Source organism: Nannobrachium achirus, assembly GCF_963921795.1.
Source record: "Nannobrachium achirus genome assembly, chromosome: 4".
NCBI lineage: Eukaryota > Metazoa > Chordata > Actinopteri > Myctophiformes > Myctophidae > Nannobrachium > Nannobrachium achirus.
In genome coordinates this window covers 49,374,631-49,396,132 of record NC_137813.1, presented here as the reverse complement: position 1 = coordinate 49,396,132, position 21,502 = coordinate 49,374,631, and the positions used below count along the sequence as shown (strand labels likewise).

Below are 21,502 nucleotides of genomic sequence, written 5' to 3'. Positions count from 1 at the left end.
AGCCGTTCTACTCTGTCCGACGATATATTCCATTAAAAATGGTTTAAAATACATTTTTGAGCTCCCCAATGTTCACCCGATGTTCGGCGCCGCTTCCGATGAGTACACGAGTGTGCCGATCCCGAAGTAGTTCGGCTTTATTTAATTAAATGAATAAAATGATAAGAGGCCTTCTGAAGCCTGGCTTGATTTTTGTAGCTACTAGCCGAAAGCTAACAACGTCCCGGCCGGCCGTAATTTGCGAACGCAATCGCCAATCTCCGCCTAATCCAATGAATGACCGCATCTTTAAAGGCTTATATCTCTTTTTTGTGTTTTAGGAAAGCGGCGCGAGGTTTATTTACGGCGAAATCGCCCAAAAATGATCTTTTAGATGACAAAATGGGAATAGCCATTCTGTTAGCATCTTCATCCGGGACATTTCCATGCTGTGCATCAACGTGAGCACGCAGGTCCTGGAAGCTGAAGTCCTGGAAGCTAAAGCGCTCGCCTATGAGAGATGCGCTGGCATTCTTTGGCCCCTAGAGGGCGCTGGCACGCAAAGAGTTAAAGAACACAATGCCGGCCATGTAATTATACAATGCCAGCCAAGATTTAGAACAGGATTTGTGAATGTTTGTGTAGTTTGTACAGGCTTTCTTATAGGTTTGTATAAGAAAACAATAACAATAAGGGTAATAATGTTAATCATAATAATAAATGAACCAATCAAACATAAAGAAAAGAAAGAAAAAGAAGAAGAGGGGAGGAGGGGAGAAGAAGATACATACACTCATACTTGAATGCATGCTAGAGGATCTCAGCAAGGCCATAGACAGCTTGGCCGCAGGGAAGGCTCCAGGCAGCGACGCCATCCCGCCGGACCTGATAAAACGCTGTAAGACCACCCTACTGCCTCCACTGTATGAGGTCCTGTGTCAGTGCTGGAAAGAAGGAGGTGTACCACAGGATATGAGAGATGCAAAGATCATCACCCTGTATAAGAACAAGGGTGAGCGAAGTGACTGTAACAATTACAGAGGCATCTCCCTCCTCAGTATCGTGGGAAAAGTCTACGCCAGAGTTATCTTGTCTCGCCTACAGAAGCTTGCCGAACGTGTCTATCCAGAGTCACAGTGTGGCTTCCGTGCTGGTAGGTCAACAGCAGACATGATCTTCTCCCTTCGCCAACTTCAGGAGAAGTGCAGAGAACAACAGATGCCTCTGTTTCTTGCTTTTATTGACCTAACAAAGGCTTTCGATCTGGTCAGTAGGGAAGGGCTTTTTCAGATTCTTCCAAAGATAGGATGCCCACCAAAACTGCTCAGCCTGATCCAATCCTTCCACAACAACATGAAGGGGACAGTGCAGTTCAACGGAAGCTCCTCCGAGCCCTTTGGCATACACAGCGGAGTCAAACAAGGCTGTGTCCTGGCTCCCACACTCTTTGGCATCCTTTTCGCTCTGCTCCTGAAGCATGCCTTTGGTGATGCAACAGAAGGTGTCTACATCCACACCAGATCAGATGGCAGCCTTTTCAATCTCACCCGACTCAGAGCAAAGACTAAAGTTCGCACAGCTCTAATAAGAGACATGCTCTTCGCAGATGATGCAGCTGTTGTGTCCCACACTCAGCAAGGACTTCAGCAACTGATGGACCACTTTTCCCAGGCCTGCAAAGACTTTGGACTGACCATCAGCCTGAAAAAGACAAATGTCCTCGGTCAAAACACTGAGGCCCCACCAGTCATCACCATCGACAACTACCAGCTGGAGGCCGTTCATCAGTTCACCTACCTTGGGTCAACTATCAGTGATGACCTCACCTTGGACATTGAAATCAACAAGAGGATTGGGATAGCAGCAACAACACTCTCCCGCCTCACCAAGCGAGTGTGGGAAAACTCCAAGCTGACAGTTAATACCAAGATGGCAGTGTACAACGCCTGCGTAGTCAGCACGCTACTGTATGGCAGCGAGACGTGGACGACCTATGCCAGGCAAGAGAGAAGACTCAACTCATTCCATCTGAGAAGCCTCCGCCGCATCCTGGGCATATCCTGGCAAGACAAAGTGTGCAACACTGATGTTCTGACACGTGCTGGCCTCCCCAGCATGTACACACAGCTCAGACAGCGCAGGCTGCGCTGGCTGGGACATGTCCATCGCATGGAGGATGGTCGCATCCCCAAAGACCTCCTCTATGGAGAACTGGCACGTGGGAAGAGAACAACAGGTCGTCCCCACCTGCGCTACAGAGATGTCTGCAAGAGAGACATGAAGGCCCTTGATATCAACATCACGTCCTGGGAAGCTCTTGCATCTGACCGCACAAGGTGGAGAAACACCATACACCAACACCTCGTGACAGGGGAAAAGAAACTGTCAGACGCAGCGGAAGAAAAGAGGACCCGAAGAAAACAGCATGACAACACAGACAGACCAACAACTACATACATATGCGATCTCTGTGACCGAGACTGCCACTCCCGCATAGGGCTGTTCAGTCATAAGAGAGCCTGTTCCAGACCAGACCCGTAGGATGTGCAAACCATGGTCAACCCTGACCGACGGAGGCCTATAAAAAGCTTGCATGCACACCTGCATATGCGCACACATACATTATTGTGAAAGGAGAAAGTATTGGCAATAAGTCCATTGTCCACATTATAGTGTTCTTCTATTGTACAGAGGGTTTACAATGTAATGGTCACAATGATTTTTTTTTTTTATTGATTTCCAATATTCATATATATTTAACACGTGTTGTTTGTATGGTAGTAGTAGTGTTAATTAGTAATAGTAATAGAATAGTAATTTAGCCTTGTTCAGTGAACACGGACTGCAATTTATTCTCCCCTCCTAAAAAACAGTGATTAGTACTGATTACTGCCTAGTCGCTGTCCGCGGTGCTGAAACCACCCCAGCACGTGAGGCAATTGCTTCAGCACCACGGACAGCGGCCGTGGCTCGTTTGAAATCGGCCATGTGACTTATAAGGATTGGAATGTGACCTGAGGGCAGCATTCAATTTCATTGGTCCTCGCGCCTGGCCAATCAGTAACAGTTGGAGGCGGGCGGGAGGCGGGTTCAATGCAATTTTGAATTGTTCAGCAGCAGCCATCTTTGTATCACAGTCAGTCAGTCAGTCAGTCAGTCAGTCAGTTAGTCTGCTCCTGCTGCCTTCAGTGAAAGCCTGCTACTGCTTCAGTGCAAGCCTACTACTACACTAAACTATTAAAATCTTCACTACTCGCTACACTGCCTAAGCATATTGCTTCATCTGCAAGGTAAGACTTTTAAATATGAATTTGTTGATGTTTGCTAGCACTACATTTAGAAACTTTCATTAAGCTAAGGTTTGCTAGCTGACTAACTTAGCAAGGTGTTGATTTCATTTAGCTAATGTTAGCCACTGTAGCTTAGCCTTGTTACCATAGATAGTCTGCTATGTTGAAACTAGCTGTTCCAAATCTGCCTTGAATTGTAATGTAATTAAATCATTTTCAAATGTAGCAACCTAGCAGGTTGCTAATGTTAACATTTTCAAACATAGCTAGCAAGCTACTGTTGTTAGCTAATGCAGCTTGGCCTTGTTACAAAGCTACTCTGTTGAAATTAGCTGTTCAAACTGCCTTACAGTTTACAGTTTACAGTTTAGGCATTTAGCAGACGCTTTTAATCCAAAGCGACTTACAATAAGCAGATAACATCACAATAATAAACAAGATAATATGTCAGTACATCATCAACAATATAACAAATGCAAATGGATATCTATCTAGAAAAAACACAATATAATCAAAGTTCTGAAAAAAACCTAAAAAACAAAAACAAATGCTAACTAGCAGCATTGAATTGCAATGTTATTTACATCATTTTGTTGTGTTGAGGCGCCTCAGTGCGGCTGCAGAGTTCATGTGCAACCTCTTCCAGAGAGAGATAGAGACACTAGAGACACTATAAACTAGTGTCTCTATCTCATTGCCCTCAGAGCAGCATTTTAACATTGGTCTATGCATATCATTTAGGCTGCCCTCAGCCCAGCATTGACTAACTGCCCTCAGAGCAACATTTTAACATTGGTCTATGTATGTCATTTAGGCTGCCCCCAGAGCAGCATCGACAAAGTGCCCCCAGGGCAGCATTGCTCTTTGCATATCATTTAAGCTGCCCTCAGAGCAGCATATTAACATTGGTCTATGCATATCGTTTAAGCTGCCCTCAGAGCAGCATTGACAAAGTGCCCTCAGAGCAGTATTTTAACATTGCTCTTTGCATATTATGTAAGCTGCCCTCAGAGCAGCATTGACCAACTGCCCTCAGAGCAGCATTTTAACATTGGTCTATGCATATCATTTAGGCTGCCCTCAGAGCAGCATTGACAAAGTGCCCCCAGAGCAGCATTGCTCTTTGCGTATCGTTTAAGCTGCCCTCAGAGCAGCATTGACAAAGTTCCCTCAGAGCAGCATTTTAACATTTGTCTATGCATATCATTTAGGCTGCCCTCAGAGCAGCATTGACAAAGTGACCCCAGAGCAGCATTGCTCTTGCTCTTTGTATATCACATAAGCTGCCCTCAGAGCAGCATCTTAACATTGGTCTATGCATATCGTTTATGCTGCCCTCAGAGCAGCATTGACAAAGTGCCCTCAGAGCAGCATTTTAACATTGCTCTTTGCATATTATGTAAACTGCCCTCAGAGTAGCATTGACAAAGTGCCCTCAGAGCAGCATTTTAACATTGGTCTATGCATATCATTTAGGCTGCCCTCAGAGCAGCATTTTAACATTGGTCTATGCAAATCATTTAGGCTGCCCTCAGAGCAGCATTGACAAAGTGCCCCCAGAGCAGCATTTTAACATTGCTCTTTGCATATTATGTATGCTGCTATGTATGCTGCCCTCGGAGCAGCATTGACCAACTGCCCTCAGAGAAGGATTTCAACAATGCTATTTGCATATCATTTAAGCTGCCCTCAGACCAGCATTGACTAACTGCCCTCAGAGCAGCATTTTTAGATTGGTCTATGCATCTCATTTAAGCTGCCCTCAGAGCAGCATTGACTAACTGCCCTCAGAGCAGCATTTTAACATTGCTATTTGCTTATCATTTAGGCTGCCTTCAGAGCAGCATTGACAAAGTGCCCCCAGAGCAGCATTGCTCTTTGAATATCATTTAAGCTGCCCTCAGAGCAGCATCTTAACATTGGGTCTATGCATATCGTTTAAGCTGCCCTCAGAGCAGCATTTTAACATTGGTCTATATATATCATTTAGGCTGCCCTCAGAGCAGCATTTTAACATTGGTCTATGCAAATCATTTAGGCTGCCCTCAGAGCAGCATTGACAAAGTGCCCCCAGAGCAGCATTTTAACATTGCTCTTTGCATATTATGTATGCTGCCCTCGGAGCAGCATTGACCAACTGCCCTCAGAGCAGCATTTCAGCAATGCTATTTGCATATCATTTAAGCTGCCCTCAGACCAGCATTGACTAACTGCCCTCAGAGCAGCATTTTTAGATTGGTCTATGCATCTCATTTAAGCTGCCCTCAGAGCAGCATTGAATAACTGCCCTCAGAGCAGCATTTTAACATTGCTATTTGCTTATCATTTAGGCTGCCCCCAGAGCAGCATTGCTCTTTGAATATCATTTAAGCTGCACTCAGAGCAGCATTTTAACATTGGTCTATGCATATCGTTTAAGCTGCCCTCAGAGCAGCATTGACAAAGTGCCCTCAGAGCAGCATTTGAACATTGCTCTTTGCATATTATGTAAGCTGCCCTCAGAGCAGCATTGATCAACTGCCCTCAGAGCAGCATTTCACAATTGCTATTTGCATATCATTTAAGCTGCCCTCAGAGCAGCATTGACTAACTGCCCTCAGAGCAGCATTTTAACATTGCTCTTTGCATATCATTTAAGCTGCCCTCAGAGCAGCATCTTAACATTGATCTATGCATATCATTTAAGCTGCCCTCAAAGCAGCATTTTAACATTGCTCTTTGCATATCATTTAAGCTGCCCTCAGAGCAGCATTTTAACATTGGTCTATGCATATCATTTAAGCTGCCCTCAGAGCAGCATTTTAACATTGCCCTTTGCATATCATTTAAGCTGCCCTCAGAGCAGCATCTTAACATTGGTCTATGCATTTCATTTAAGCTGCCCTCAGAGCAGCATTTTAACATTGCTCCTTGCATATCATTTAAGCTGCCCTCAGAGCAGCATTGACAAAGTTCCCTCAGAGCAGCAATTTAACATAGGTCTGTAACTTTGACAGTGTACAAATGGAACCAAATGGACCTGTGAGAGTCCATTTGGTTCTGGTGTGAACAGTTCTTTGCACTTTTGTTTTTGTAAAAATGTTTCATGTGAACTTAATTCCACTCTCATACACTCATATAGGTTGACGGAGGAGGGGGTTCAAGCATCAGTCTTCTGAGGACCTTAAACACCAACAGCAGACTGCAGGGAGAGCATACAAGACCATTCTTGGGCCAAGTCCCATTGTACTGTTTATGGTGCCTGACAAGGTTTAGGGTCCAGCTCCCATATCCTGAGGTCCTCCTACAACTGCATCCTTCCTGACAGGTGGAATCATCGTGTGGTACTGGTACGGGAGCTGTACTGCTCTTCAGTGCGGTCAGCTCAGCGGGCAGTTGGAGATTAGCTTCCTTTCCTCAAAGGAATATATGAGAGGCGATGCATGGCCAAGGCTGAACGGATTGTGGGGGACTTCTGTTCAGGCAAGCGGTACCTTAGCCTTTCCATCCGCTCCAAAAGTACATTCTTCTTGGCTGCCATCAGCCAAATGGACAAACATTGAACACTACATGCCCTGGACTAGGTGGCTATGTGGCCTTTTGTCTGTGGCTTATGTTTGGCCAGATTAATTAAACCTTGTTAGTAATAAAGTATGAAAGAATGAATGTCTCTCCAGCATTACAGGAAACATGTTGATTGAAGGTTGAAAATACTTCATAATTCCACTGTAATGTAAATAAATAGTGTTTGCCCTGTACATGTATGAATAGTAAAAGAGAATGTTACCATGAAGCAGCAATGAAAGTTTAACATGGGAGAGAAAGAATGTTACCAGATGCAATAAGACGAGTCTCTCTCTCTGTCTGTCTTTCTGTCTATTTGTACACAGTCAAAGTTACAGACTTGTAGGTCAATTTAGACCCCCATAAAGGAACCTAGATAGTCCCTGAAATACACTTTGAGAACCACTGATATAGACTATTTAAGCAGCTTTTTAACCTTTAACCTTGGAAGAGGAAAGAAGACAGCTTGACAATGACAATGTTGTGATATGAGACCATTATCTGTACTGTAACAAAATGGAATGTTTAAGAACCTCACTTACTCCAGTGAAGTAAGTGAGGTTTTCAGTGTTAATAATTGTTTTAAAACTATAATTGATTTAAAATTGGAATTCTGGTATGACACTGTAAATGATGTTTACAATAAAAAAATGATTTCTATCATTTGTATTAAAGTTAGTGTTGAAAACATTAAATAATGATTCTGCATGCATATTGGATAATCTCTATAATCTGCTTATAACACTATAATTATATTATAACTGACTCCTCACAAACACGGGAAACATTGCTACACAAAGCACAAAAAGTAATGTACTGTAAACCTTCATTATACCGAGAATTATTGATAATGGCTTTATATTCATACTATTTTGCTAGAATACTGATGTTTTAACTATAGCATACTGGTCATGATACTCATTTATCTCTTTGTTATTATCTTCCACTATAATAGGTATTACAACAATGAGTCCACTAGGACCCCCATAACTCTGAGGAAGATATTATGTTCCGTATGTCTGTCTGTCTGTATGTCACACTTCATGCTTCATATATGGCCACACTGCAAGACACTTGCAAATAGACCACATATCTGGGAATGCCCATATTGTGTCAATCTCTATCTCTCTATGATGTCAGACGGTCTAAGTTGATCCAATGCCAAAGCTCCAGTGCCCAGCAGTCTGCAGTCACCCAGGCGGGTGCGTGCACACGACCATTTGCACGCGCCCTCGCCCTTAGGGCATCTTACTAGTAAGGTATTATGATACTTTACCTTATAAAGTATCATGAGTATGTTTTGGATTTTAGTTACTCAAATTATACAGCATTATAAATAGATTAAATGCATTGTAAGTATATTTGTGAAGCTTTATAGATGGGATGCAAAGCAAGTGTAGCCAACAATGGGCGCGTTTCCCAAAGAGATTTTCGTACGAGGGCCTTCGCTCGGCTGCGGTCCTAACGATTATGGCGTTTCTCAAACGCGCTTGTAAGAGCCCCTCGCAAAACAGCCTTCGCACGCCAGTAGACTGGCCAGAGCCTTGTATTAGAGAGTTCTGCCAACTCTGGCCCTATGTGAACGGAGATGATGTAACTCTCCCTGAAACTCCTTGAATGGCTCTGGGCTTCGGTTGATAGGACGTCAGCATGTAGCTGCGCTCCGAAATGAATTTCAGCGGCTTGTGTGATTGTATCGGCCCATAAATAAAACATACAACACTGAAAATTAACACACTTTTTAGCTGTTGGTAGGCTAACTGACCGCACAGACCCCTTGTTTTAATTTGAATCTCTAATTGCAATTTTTAAGCGCTGGTATGCTATAAACTGACTGGCTGCACAAAAACCTTGTTTTGATTTTAAACTCTATATGTGGCTTAACTGCTCGTCTTGGATATTTATTAATTTGTAGACTAGTGCATCGATTCTCATAAACATACTCACCGGTGTCCTTGATTAAGCTATCGATATGCTGGAGCGTGGATCGAACCCTAGGCGCTTGCTTAACAGTCTAAGACACAACCCGTCATGCTATAAGGCTGTGCCCTGCTGCTTCCAACGCTGTTGTGTCCATACCGTCTTCGCTGTAGGGCTACAATTAGTTATATAATAGGCTAATGAATCAAATGGACCCTCATCATGGGTCTGTCACTTAGGCACATGATAACATAGCCTAGCCTACCCATGATGAGGACGAGGGTCCATTTGGTGCCTAACTTCCAACAGGCTCCCAATGCGCTATATTGACAAGTCCGCGGTCAAGTTCAAGTGACACGACGGGATATGTGTTGTACTGTGGAGTCAGTGCTCCGGGTTCTGTCCCCACCGGCTCTTCAGATTAGCAGCTAAACTGACTGTAGGCTACAAACCTCTTGTTTTAATTTGAATCTCTAATTGCAAGTTTTAAGCGCTGGTAGGCTATAACTGACTGGCTGCACAAAAACCTTGTTTTGATTTTAAAATCTATGTGACAACTGCTCGTCTTGAATATTTATTAATTTGTAGACTATAGTGCATCGGTTCTCAAAATCATACTGCCTGGTGTCTTTCATAGATCTCCAGATATGCTGAAACGGGGATCGAACCCTAAGCGCTTACTTAACAGTCGAAGACACAACTCGTCATGCTATAAGGCTGCGCTCTGCAGTATAAACGCTGTCTTCGCTGTAATAACTATAGGGCTACAATTAGTTATATAACAATGAATCAAATGGACCGGGTCTGTCACTCAGACAGAGAGTATACTCTCTGAGTTACATGATAACATACCCATGATGAGGACGAGGGTTCATTTGGTGCCTAACTTCCAACAGGCTGCCAAGGCGCTATATTGACAAGTCCACGGTCAAGTTCAAGTGACACGACGGGATATGTGTTGGACTGGGGATTAAGTGCTCCGGGTTCATTCCCCACCGGCTCTTCAGCGTATGCATTATACTGTCTATAACTTAGAATTTGCGGACCTGGAACTCCCTGAAGGATAAATCTTTACACTCATATAAAAACAAAGGATATTTTGAAATATCAGTCACTTCCTCGATTATTTTTTCATGTGTGTGCACACGCACACACGCGCACAGACATGTACCATTGTATTTATTTTATTTTATGTAATATAAATATATAGGCCTGTGTATATTTTTAAAGCAGGTGTGAACACTGCCGTACACTTCACTTTGTTCAATTAGATAGATAGATAGATAGATAGATAGATAGATAGATAGATAGATAGATAGATAGATAGATAGATAGATAGATAGATAGATAGATAGATAGATAGATAGATAGATAGATAGATAGATGGATGGATGGATGGATGGATGGATAGATGGATAGACAGATAGACTTTACATCAGCTCTAGTGGGCTTTTACTCTAAATGCACTCTTTCCTTGTAGCAAACAGGTGTATTCAAGTAGCAATCACAATTAATTGCACAGCCATGGCCTTTAAAACCCTGGGGTTGGAGCAGAAATTCAGAACACAAAATGGCAAAGGCAAAGGCAAAAAGCAAAAGACCTGCACCTGCAGAAGAACAAGAACAAGAACAAGAACAAGAACAAGAACAAGAAGAACAACATGAAAGCCAACAACCCCAGAAGAAAAAAAGGAGCAAAACATTTAACCACGAAGAGCTGGGGTTCCTGCTGGAGGGGATCATGGCAAATCGTGGGCGGCTGTTTGGGGGGACAAGTGGGCCAAAAGACCTAGATAATCGCAAGAAGATATGGATGGCCATAGCCAGGTCAATGGCCCCCTCCAGTCCCTGTGGCCTGCGGGAGTGGTGGTCGGTGAGGAAAAAGTGGCAGGACTGGAGCAGCCTGGTCAGAAAAAAAAAGAGCAAAATAACAAGGGAGGCCAAGGCCACTGGTGGTGGGCCAAAATCACCTGATGTCCTCACCCCTGATGAGGAGAAGGTGCTTGACATTTTGAGCAAGGAAGCCGTGGAGGGGATTGAAGGTGGGATTGATATGGCTGGGGGGGATGGGCTATCCTCTGCTGAGGAGGAAGAACAGAGGGAGGTCACCGCAGGGGCCACAGCAGCAACAGCAGCCTCCCTCCCCAGCAGTTTTGACATCCCAGCCCCAGCATCCAGCACTGGCAGTGAGCAATCCCGGGCAGGCCGTGGCCAGCACCGGCAACCCAGAAGGGCAGGCCGGTCCAGGAGGTGGAGTGCCGCCAGGGCCATGCTGGCGCCACCAGTGAGAGAGGAGCCCTGCAGGTGTGGAGTGGCCCTGCTGGAGAGCGAGGCCCAGAAAATGGAGGTGCTGAGGGGAATTCAGGCCCATCTGGCACAGATTGTGGCCTTGAAAACAACAGAACTTGATCAAACTGAGGCCCATAGGGCTGAACTTTTGGCCCTGAAAAGGAGGAAGCTGGAGCTTCAGGAGAGGATGATGATCCTTTCAGAGGCTGAGTTCATCCAGGGTGTGCATTTGCCCAAAGCTCAAGGTAGGTTAAATGTAGCCTGACATAGCCATACAATTCTGAAGTTAACTGCATGTATTAGTCCCTTAACATGGGTGGATAGTTTAGCTGTGCTATAGGAGGTTAACATTCTTGTGAGTGATATGCTATGATTTATATTGACCACTAGATGACAGTGATGTCCCTTTGACCCCAGCTATGAGCCACAGCTTGCTACTTTCTACCTATATACCAGTATTGAATAAATGAAATGCAAAGGCTTCTTAATTGTTAAACAAAGTTTATAAAGTCCATACGTTTCCCATGCATAATCAACCATATCCAGTTCCATTTCACTAATCAACCTCTCTATTGCAGATGATGCAGATGCTGGACCCAGTGGACCCCAGTGATGGGAGGATTGTGTTTTTTTTTTTTTTTTTTTTTTTTTTTTTTTTCAGTTTAAAGTATTTCAGTGTTTTTATTTGGATTTTGCCCATCTTGTGGCATGTTTTTGTTGCAGTAACTAATAAAAAGTACTTAACACTGGTTCCTTTTCAACTGTCTTGTGTGAATCCCAGCTTTGGTGTTAGGTCCTCTTCCAGTCCTAATCAGAACAGCTTATGTTGGATGCCACATGCATGGTGGCACTGAGCTTGTTTTACTTTACTTACTACTTTGTTTGTTTTCCTGTTATACTTGTTTATTGGGGCCAATAACATCCATGGTACATTCTGTTTAAACCATCTGATTCTGAACATCTAGAATCCAGTGCTGCAATGTCTAAGTGTTACCAGAATGGTTTAATTATACCAGCATCCTGAATTCACCTGCTGACATGTCACTAAAGAGGTCAGATTCTTGAAGTAGGCTGTGTTTGATTTGTACTTGGACCAGGCTGTTCAAATAAACATTCAACTGACCATGAGCTGCCTGAAAATCACTGGCATACATGTCAAACAACTTGCTAAATGCTGGTTCAGCTGTTATATTAAGTTTGTGGAGGAGACTGTGCTCTATTTACCCTTAGGTGCCCATGAACTGTGCAAACCGTTACTTCTGATTCTCTGCAAATATTAGATTGTGGATTTTAATAAAAAAAGGTATTGGTACACACAGTGACAGCCACACACATGCACGCGCCCGTGCGCCCTCTGAGATAGCTAGATAGATCATTAGCCTACGGGGAGGAAAAACATGCATCATAGATACCAGCGGCGTCAGTTCAGAAAAGCATTCAATTATAATAAACACATACAGGACATGTAAGGGCATTACTTTTTTCATATACAACAGAATGTAATTATATACCCGTGTCAAGCGTTATTTTGTAAGTCAAATAGAAATATATTTATTTAACCCATGTCATACAACATAAACAGTCAGCAAAACATTTTCAGTTTGCTAGAAACTAATATTCCATAGTATCAGCAACTCCAGTATGAAGTGTAAGCGTTCTAGCCTGGCTCCAGCCAATAGACCCGCCCACTCTCTGAGTGAAGCCCCAGCGTAGAGTCTTGAAAATCAGGCTATAAGCGTTCCCCTCCAATCGGTAGCAGTGACTTATGGTACCTCCCCAAAGAAGTCTATACTGACCAATCAGAGAATGGCGGCGTCTCCGAGGTGCAAATAAAAGGCAGCAGTCTGCGATATGTTCTCAATCTAAACTCAACTGAGTCAGAAGGAGCCATGGCAAGAACCAAGCAGACAGCTCGTAAATCCACCGGCGGAAGCAGCTCGCCACCAAGGCGGCTCGTAAGAGCGCGCCGGCAACCGGTGGAGTGAAGAAGCCTCACCCGGTACAGTGGCAGTGGCTCTGAGGGAGATCCGTCGTTACCAGAAATCCACCGAGCTGCTGATCCGCAAGCTGCCCTTCCAGCGCCTGGTGAGGGAGATCGCCCAGGACTTCAAGACCGACCTGCGCTTCCAGAGCTCCGCCGTCATGGCTCTGCAGGAGTCAGCCGAGGCTTATCTGGTCGGTCTGTTTGAAGACACCAACCTGTGCGCCATCCACGCCAAGCGGGTGACCATCATGCCCAAAGACATCCAGCTGGCCCGTCGTATCCGTGGAGAACGTGCTTAAATCTTTGTCATCGTCTTAACCACAAAGCGGCTCTTTTAAGAGCCACACACTTTATTTTTAAAGAGTTATTCATTAAGATGACTTGGTCTATCACTACAGTAATACTTTGACGAAATACTTGCGCTGGCAAACCAATTTATGCATACTGCGCACAATGTGACATGCAATGTGATTTCTGAAATGACACAATCACGTTATGAACATGCATAAAGCCAAGAAATTGTGACTATTAGACAATACATTCCAAAATGACACACACACACACACACACACTCTCTTAGGTCAAACATGTAGGCCTATATTATAACATGCATGGTGTAATGATCTTTCATCTATATTATGGTTTGCAGACATGAGATACAGCCCGCATATCATGGGTTAGACTGATACAATCTAAGAAAAGTGTGAAACCAACTAAAAGCCTGTAAGCTATTAGTCCATTTAAAATGATCTGTGTTAAATACATTGCCACTACACTAACACACCCTCTTTAAGTTTATTCATAGTAGTTAATACTAATATTACATGCAGATCAACTCTTTACTTTCGTGCCTGTTGCTAAGGTATGGCAGCGCCATAGCTTGCCATACCCAATTGACGCCTCTGATAGATACATTCTACCACTCCCCCACTCAGATGAGACAGCAGGAAACAATCAAGTGATTGACTGCCTGTCTATATCAAGGCACGTCTCCCTCACACTTGTGTGAGATAGAATGGCTGTTAGACACTTTATTCTCGCTCAACGGCGTCGCCGTGCGCGGAGTCAAATCACGTATGTGAATGCCTTTTGCAGAGAGCACCTATGTCATTTAGATACGATGACAGACCGTGCTCTGATAGGCCGATATAGGCTGCCTAGGGCAGAGATCCTGCGCCTCGTCGAGGTGGTAGCCCCCCATGTTAGGAGACCAACCCAGCGAAACTTCGCGCTCAGTCCGGAGGTGCAGGTCCTGGCTGCGCTGCGTTTTTACGCATGTGGGAGCATCTTCCACATGGTGGGAGATGGCACCGCCCTGAGCAAGGCATCGGTGTCACGGTGTGTGGCAGCCGTGACGCCGATCCTCGTGCGCCATGCACGGCAGCACATCCAGCTGCCCACCACCAGGGAGGAGGTCCGTGCAGTCCAACAGGGGTTCTACGACATGGCTGGGATCCCTCGGGTGATGGGTTTGCTGGATGGCACCCTGATTCCACTCCGCAACCCAGTCCTGGTGGACCCGTGCTGGGTGTGCAGGAAGCACTTCACAGCACTGAATGTGCAGGTGGTGGTGGATGACGTCGGCCTGATCAGGGACATCGTCGCCAGATGGCCAGGAGCAACCCATGATGCCTTCATGTGGGAGAATTCCGCTGTGGGAGAGAGAGCGGCCAGGGGAGAGTATGGCGCAAGCTTTTTCCTCGGCGACAGTGGCTATCCCCTCCGCACCTACCTGATTACACCGGTGCCGGAGCCAGAAACACCAGCGGAGGAAGCCTTCAATGAGAGCCACACCACCACCAGGACTCACATTGAGCGCGTGTTTGGCAGGTGGAAAGCCAGGTTCCGCTGCCTCAGCCGCTCCGCTGGTGGTCTGCGCCTACCCCCCCTGAAGGCATGCCAGGTCATTGTTGTCACAGCCATGCTGCACAACATAGCTGTCCGCGCTGGGCTACCCGATGTGGAGCAGGATGAGGAGGACGGCGATGAGGATGATGATGACGACCAGGACCCACCACTACCACCTCCCGGCCCCCACGAACCCAGAAACGTACTGTACCAGGCTGGCCTCCGGACCAGACAGGCTCTCATTGAGCTGTTCTGACTTCACCACCTTTCGTCACCTTTCACCAGTCACCAAGCAGTGCACCAGCTGAACACAGTCACACTACACCCCCCCCCCCCCCCACCACCACCACCACCACCACCAATAATAATAAAAGCTACTATATATATATATATATATATATATATATATATATATATATATATATATATATATATATATATATATATATCCAAACCCTTGTTTTAATTTAAAACTAAGACATACCATGTTATGTAGATGTAATAACATCTATTACTTTATAGGTCTAATTTGACACCATATTGCAGAGAATTGGTCCTCAAGGTGGGGTCACGGGAGTCCCAGGGGATCTTTCTGTGGCCACCGCGGACGCGAGATTCGAACCCGAGGCCCTAGCATGTTAATCCAACACGCAACTAGTCATGCTATTAAGGCTGTGTATTAATTCTGCAAGCCTGTTGTCCATTCCGTCTTCGCTGGAGCTTGTGTTGTGGTGCGCTATTTCTCAGTAGCCTATATCAAAGCAAGCAACACGCATAACATAAAACATATAGGCCTAGTTCACCTTTGTACTATATATAAATATATAGTTCACTTGTTTATTTTGTATAGCAAGTGTATAGAATAGCAGCTAAACTGACTGTACCAAACCCCTTGTTTTAATTTGAAACATGCAAAGCTGCAAAGCGCTGTTGCCTGTATAGGTAGGCTTATAACTGACTGCACAAATGGACTTAACTGCCCGTCTTAAATATGTATTTATTTTATTTAATAGGCTAGGCCTACTATGACAGTATTGTAGACCAGAGTATTGGTTCTCAAAATGATACTCGGGGAATCTCTGTATCGTCCCATTTGTTTAAGCGGGAGTCGAACCCGAGGCTCTCAGTGTCTAGCCCAACTCACCACCCGTCATGCTATTAAGCCAGCTATGTTTAATCTGTTGTCCGCCCCGTCTTGGCTGTAATAATTATAGGGCTACAATTAGTTATATATGAACCAATGGACCCTCATCATCCTAGCCTGATTTCAGACTGGAGAACCAGTCCGCTCAGTGGTCATCATCCTACACTCTCAACTTGTGAGTTGTGATTTTGGAACCATTTGGTTCCTAACTCCAAACGTCCCAAACTAAAATATAACAGCCCTGTATCTTTACCTCAGTGTTGGCACGACGCACGAGGGGCTCGAGGCGCAGGGCTGTTATATTTTAGTTTGGAAGTTTGCAAGTTAGGAACCCAATGGTTCAAAATGTATAGGCTATACTCTCAGAGTGTAGGATGATGAGTGCCTGGCTGCAACATACTGTCTGAGCGGACTGAGTCTCCCATAGGCGTGTTGGCGCGAGGGGTTGTGTGTTGGACTAACGATTGGATGATCCGAGTTCTATCACCGCTTCCACGCATCGCTGCATGCCTTGTATGTAAGTGTGTGTTGTGGTGCGCTATTTCTCCGTAGCCTATAGTCCTATATCAAAGCAAGCGACACGCATAACACAAAACATATAGTTCACCTTTTTATTTTTTATTTATTTATTGCGACCGTAAACAAATATATAGTTCACTTGTTTATTTTGTATAGCAGGTGTGTAGAATAGCCTACTCTACCATCCACAAGACTTAGATAGCTTTTTAAAATAAACTTTCATAGTTATACTTAGTTATATAGTGCTCAGTTTTCTACGAAGGTTGCTTACGGGCGCCCCGGCGCACCCTTAAAAAAACCCTCGTACAGACACGTCTGCAGCACCCGTGTGAAACTTGCGGACCGGTGTTTGCTTCTAAAATCCTCCTTACGATGGCCATTCGTGAGGTGTGCATTCAACCATCATCACAGCTATTTGGTTCCATTGTACGAGACGACCGGTTTCCTGAAAGCCCTCGTTGCTCTTGATTGACAGGTGCCTGCGCAGGCTGCGAGGGACGATTTTGGTCTCAACGACCATGCCTCGCTTACGAGCACTCAAAATCTCTTTGGGAAACGCGCCCATGACTGTAGTCTCCTAAGGTCATAATACATTCTACCAAAGACTGATATACAGTATGTTATCTGAGACCAGATGAGTGAGTCATGTTCTTATGGGTACCAAGCTCGATTATGCACTGGCCTGGGAGTGAAACAACCCAAAAGAGTTCATCCAGAGGTCATCAATATGTCCGTACCTGGATAAAATGTCCATGGCAAAGACCTGTCCTTCTCCGTGCGAAATATTTAGATTTTCTATGGATGACCCGCTTCATCCCTATGCTTCTGTACAGGCCCATATTATATAGAGATAATGGCGTGTTTCCCAAAGCGATTTTGAGTGCTCGTAAGCGAGGCATGGTCGTTGAGACCAAAATCGTCCCTCGCAGCCTGCGCAGGCACCTGTCAATCAAGAGCAACGAGGGCTTTCAGGAAACCGGTCGTCTCGTACAATGGAACCAAATAGCTGTGATGATGGTTGAATGCACACCTCACGAATGGCCATCGTAAGGAGGATTTTAGAAGCAAACACCGGTCCGCAAGTTTCACACGGGTGCTGCAGACGTGTCTGTACGAGGGTTTTTTTAAGGGTGCGCCGGGGCGCCCGTAAGCAACCTTCGTAGAAAACTGAGCACTATATAACTAAGTATAACTATGAAAGTTTATTTTAAAAAGCTATCTAAGTCTTGTGGATGGTAGAGTAGGCTATTCTACACACCTGCTATACAAAATAAACAAGTGAACTATATATTTGTTTACGGTCGCAATAAATAAATAAAAAATAAAAAGGTGAACTATATGTTTTGTGTTATGCGTGTCGCTTGCTTTGATATAGGACTATAGGCTACGGAGAAATAGCGCACCACAACACACACTTACATACAAGGCATGCAGCGATGCGTGGAAGCGGTGATAGAACTCGGATCATCCAATCGTTAGTCCAACACACAACCCCTCGCGCCAACACGCCTATGGGAGACTCAGTCCGCTCAGACAGTATGTTGCAGCCAGGCACTCATCATCCTACACTCTGAGAGTATAGCCTATACATTTTGAACCATTGGGTTCCTAACTTGCAAACTTCCAAACTAAAATATAACAGCCCTGCGCCTCGAGCCCCTCGTGCGTCGTGCCAACACTGAGGTAAAGATACAGGGCTGTTATATTTTAGTTTGGGACGTTTGGAGTTAGGAACCAAATGGTTCCAAAATCACAACTCACAAGTTGAGAGTGTAGGATGATGACCACTGAGCGGACTGGTTCTCCAGTCTGAAATCAGGCTAGGATGATGAGGGTCCATTGGTTCATATATAACTAATTGTAGCCCTATAATTATTACAGCCAAGACGGGGCGGACAACAGATTAAACATAGCTGGCTTAATAGCATGACGGGTGGTGAGTTGGGCTAGACACTGAGAGCCTCGGGTTCGACTCCCGCTTAAACAAATGGGACGATACAGAGATTCCCCGAGTATCATTTTGAGAACCAATACTCTGGTCTACAATACTGTCATAGTAGGCCTAGCCTATTAAATAAAATAAATACATATTTAAGACGGGCAGTTAAGTCCATTTGTGCAGTCAGTTATAAGCCTACCTATACAGGCAACAGCGCTTTGCAGCTTTGCATGTTTCAAATTAAAACAAGGGGTTTGGTACAGTCAGTTTAGCTGCTATTCTATACACCTGCTATACAAAATAAACAAGTGAACTATATATTTATATATAGTACAAAGGTGAACTAGGCCTATATGTTTTATGTTATGCGTGTTGCTTGCTTTGATATAGGCTACTGAGAAATAGCGCACCACAACACAAGCTCCAGCGAAGACGGAATGGACAACAGGCTTGCAGAATTAATACACAGCCTTAATAGCATGACTAGTTGCGTGTTGGATTAACATGCTAGGGCCTCGGGTTCGAATCTCGCGTCCGCGGTGGCCACAGAAAGATCCCCTGGGACTCCCGTGATCCCACCTTGAGGACCAATTCTCTGCAATATGGTGTCAAATTAGACCTATAAAGTAATAGATGTTATTACATCTACATAACATGGTATGTCTTAGTTTTAAATTAAAACAAGGGTTTGGATATATATATATATATATATATATATATATATATATATATATATATATATATATATAATATATATATATATATAATATATATAATATATATATATATATATATATATATATATATATATAGGCCTAGTAGCTTTTATTATTATTGGTGGTGGTGGTGGTGGTGGTGGTGGGGGGGGGGGGGGGTGTAGTGTGACTGTGTTCAGCTGGTGCACTGCTTGGTGACTGGTGAAAGGTGACGAAAGGTGGTGAAGTCAGAACAGCTCAATGAGAGCCTGTCTGGTCCGGAGGCCAGCCTGGTACAGTACGTTTCTGGGTTCGTGGGGGCCGGGAGGTGGTAGTGGTGGGTCCTGGTCGTCATCATCATCCTCATCGCCGTCCTCCTCATCCTGCTCCACATCGGGTAGCCCAGCGCGGACAGCTATGTTGTGCAGCATGGCTGTGACAACAATGACCTGGCATGCCTTCAGGGGGGGTAGGCGCAGACCACCAGCGGAGCGGCTGAGGCAGCGGAACCTGGCTTTCCACCTGCCAAACACGCGCTCAATGTGAGTCCTGGTGGTGGTTTGGCTCTCATTGAAGGCTTCCTCCGCTGGTGTTTCTGGCTCCGGCACCGGTGTAATCAGGTAGGTGCGGAGGGGATAGCCACTGTCGCCGAGGAAAAAGCTTGCGCCATACTCTCCCCTGGCCGCTCTCTCTCCCACAGCGGAATTCTCCCACATGAAGGCATCATGGGTTGCTCCTGGCCATCTGGCGACGATGTCCCTGATCAGGCCGACGTCATCCACCACCACCTGCACATTCAGTGCTGTGAAGTGCTTCCTGCACACCCAGCACGGGTCCACCAGGACTGGGTTGCGGAGTGGAATCAGGGTGCCATCCAGCAAACCCATCACCCGAGGGATCCCAGCCATGTCGTAGAACCCCTGTTGGACTGCACGGACCTCCTCCCTGGTGGTGGGCAGCTGGATGTGCTGCCGTGCATGGCGCACGAGGATCGGCGTCACGGCTGCCACACACCGTGACACCGATGCCTTGCTCAGGGCGGTGCCATCTCCCACCATGTGGAAGATGCTCCCACATGCGTAAAAACGCAGCGCAGCCAGGACCTGCACCTCCGGACTGAGCGCGAAGTTTCGCTGGGTTGGTCTCCTAACATGGGGGGCTACCACCTCGACGAGGCGCAGGATCTCTGCCCTAGGCAGCCTATATCGGCCTATCAGAGCACGGTCTGTCATCGTATCTAAATGACATAGGTGCTCTCTGCAAAAGGCATTCACATACGTGATTTGACTCCGCGCACGGCGACGCCGTTGAGCGAGAATAAAGTGTCTAACAGCCATTCTATCTCACACAAGTGTGAGGGAGACGTGCCTTGATATAGACAGGCAGTCAATCACTTGATTGTTTCCTGCTGTCTCATCTGAGTGGGGGAGTGGTAGAATGTATCTATCAGAGGCGTCAATTGGGTATGGCAAGCTATGGCGCTGCCATACCTTAGCAACAGGCACGAAAGTAAAGAGTTGATCTGCATGTAATATTAGTATTAACTACTATGAATAAACTTAAAGAGGGTGTGTTAGTGTAGTGGCAATGTATTTAACACAGATCATTTTAAATGGACTAATAGCTTACAGGCTTTTAGTTGGTTTCACACTTTTCTTAGATTGTATCAGTCTAACCCATGATATGCGGGCTGTATCTCATGTCTGCAAACCATAATATAGATGAAAGATCATTACACCATGCATGTTATAATATAGGCCTACATGTTTGACCTAAGAGAGTGTGTGTGTGTGTGTGTGTGTCATTTTGGAATGTATTGTCTAATAGTCACAATTTCTTGGCTTTATGCATGTTCATAACGTGATTGTGTCATTTCAGAAATCACATTGCATGTCACATTGTGCGCAGTATGCATAAATTGGTTTGCCAGCGCAAGTATTTCGTCAAAGTATTACTGTAGTGATAGACCAAGTCATCTTAATGAATAACTCTTTAAAAATAAAGTGTGTGGCTCTTAAAAGAGCCGCTTTGTGGTTAAGACGATGACAAAGATTTAAGCACGTTCTCCACGGATACGACGGGCCAGCTGGATGTCTTTGGGCATGATGGTCACCCGCTTGGCGTGGATGGCGCACAGGTTGGTGTCTTCAAACAGACCGACCAGATAAGCCTCGGCTGACTCCTGCAGAGCCATGACGGCGGAGCTCTGGAAGCGCAGGTCGGTCTTGAAGTCCTGGGCGATCTCCCTCACCAGGCGCTGGAAGGGCAGCTTGCGGATCAGCAGCTCGGTGGATTTCTGGTAACGACGGATCTCCCTCAGAGCCACTGCCACTGTACCGGGTGAGGCTTCTT

General features: G+C 45.2%; 2 protein-coding genes across 2 annotated transcripts; one reads left to right on the top strand and one right to left on the bottom strand.

Moving 5' to 3' along the window:
* Window positions 1-14,125: 14,125 nt before the first annotated feature.
* Window positions 14,126-15,109, top strand: LOC308282968 (putative nuclease HARBI1; the record flags this gene model as incomplete). The annotated part of the gene is made up of 1 exon (XM_080723355.1): window positions 14,126-15,109. One exon carries the CDS (start codon window positions 14,126-14,128, stop codon window positions 15,107-15,109), a length of 984 nt encoding a protein of 327 aa, XP_080579481.1.
* A 4,289-nt stretch (window positions 15,110-19,398) lies between these two features.
* LOC308282967 (putative nuclease HARBI1) lies at window positions 19,399-20,382 on the bottom strand (the record flags this gene model as incomplete). Its single annotated transcript, XM_080723354.1, has 1 exon — window positions 19,399-20,382. The coding sequence occupies one exon, from the start codon at window positions 20,380-20,382 to the stop codon at window positions 19,399-19,401; it is 984 nt and encodes a 327-aa protein (XP_080579480.1).
* Between the last annotated feature and the right edge of the window lie 1,120 nt (window positions 20,383-21,502).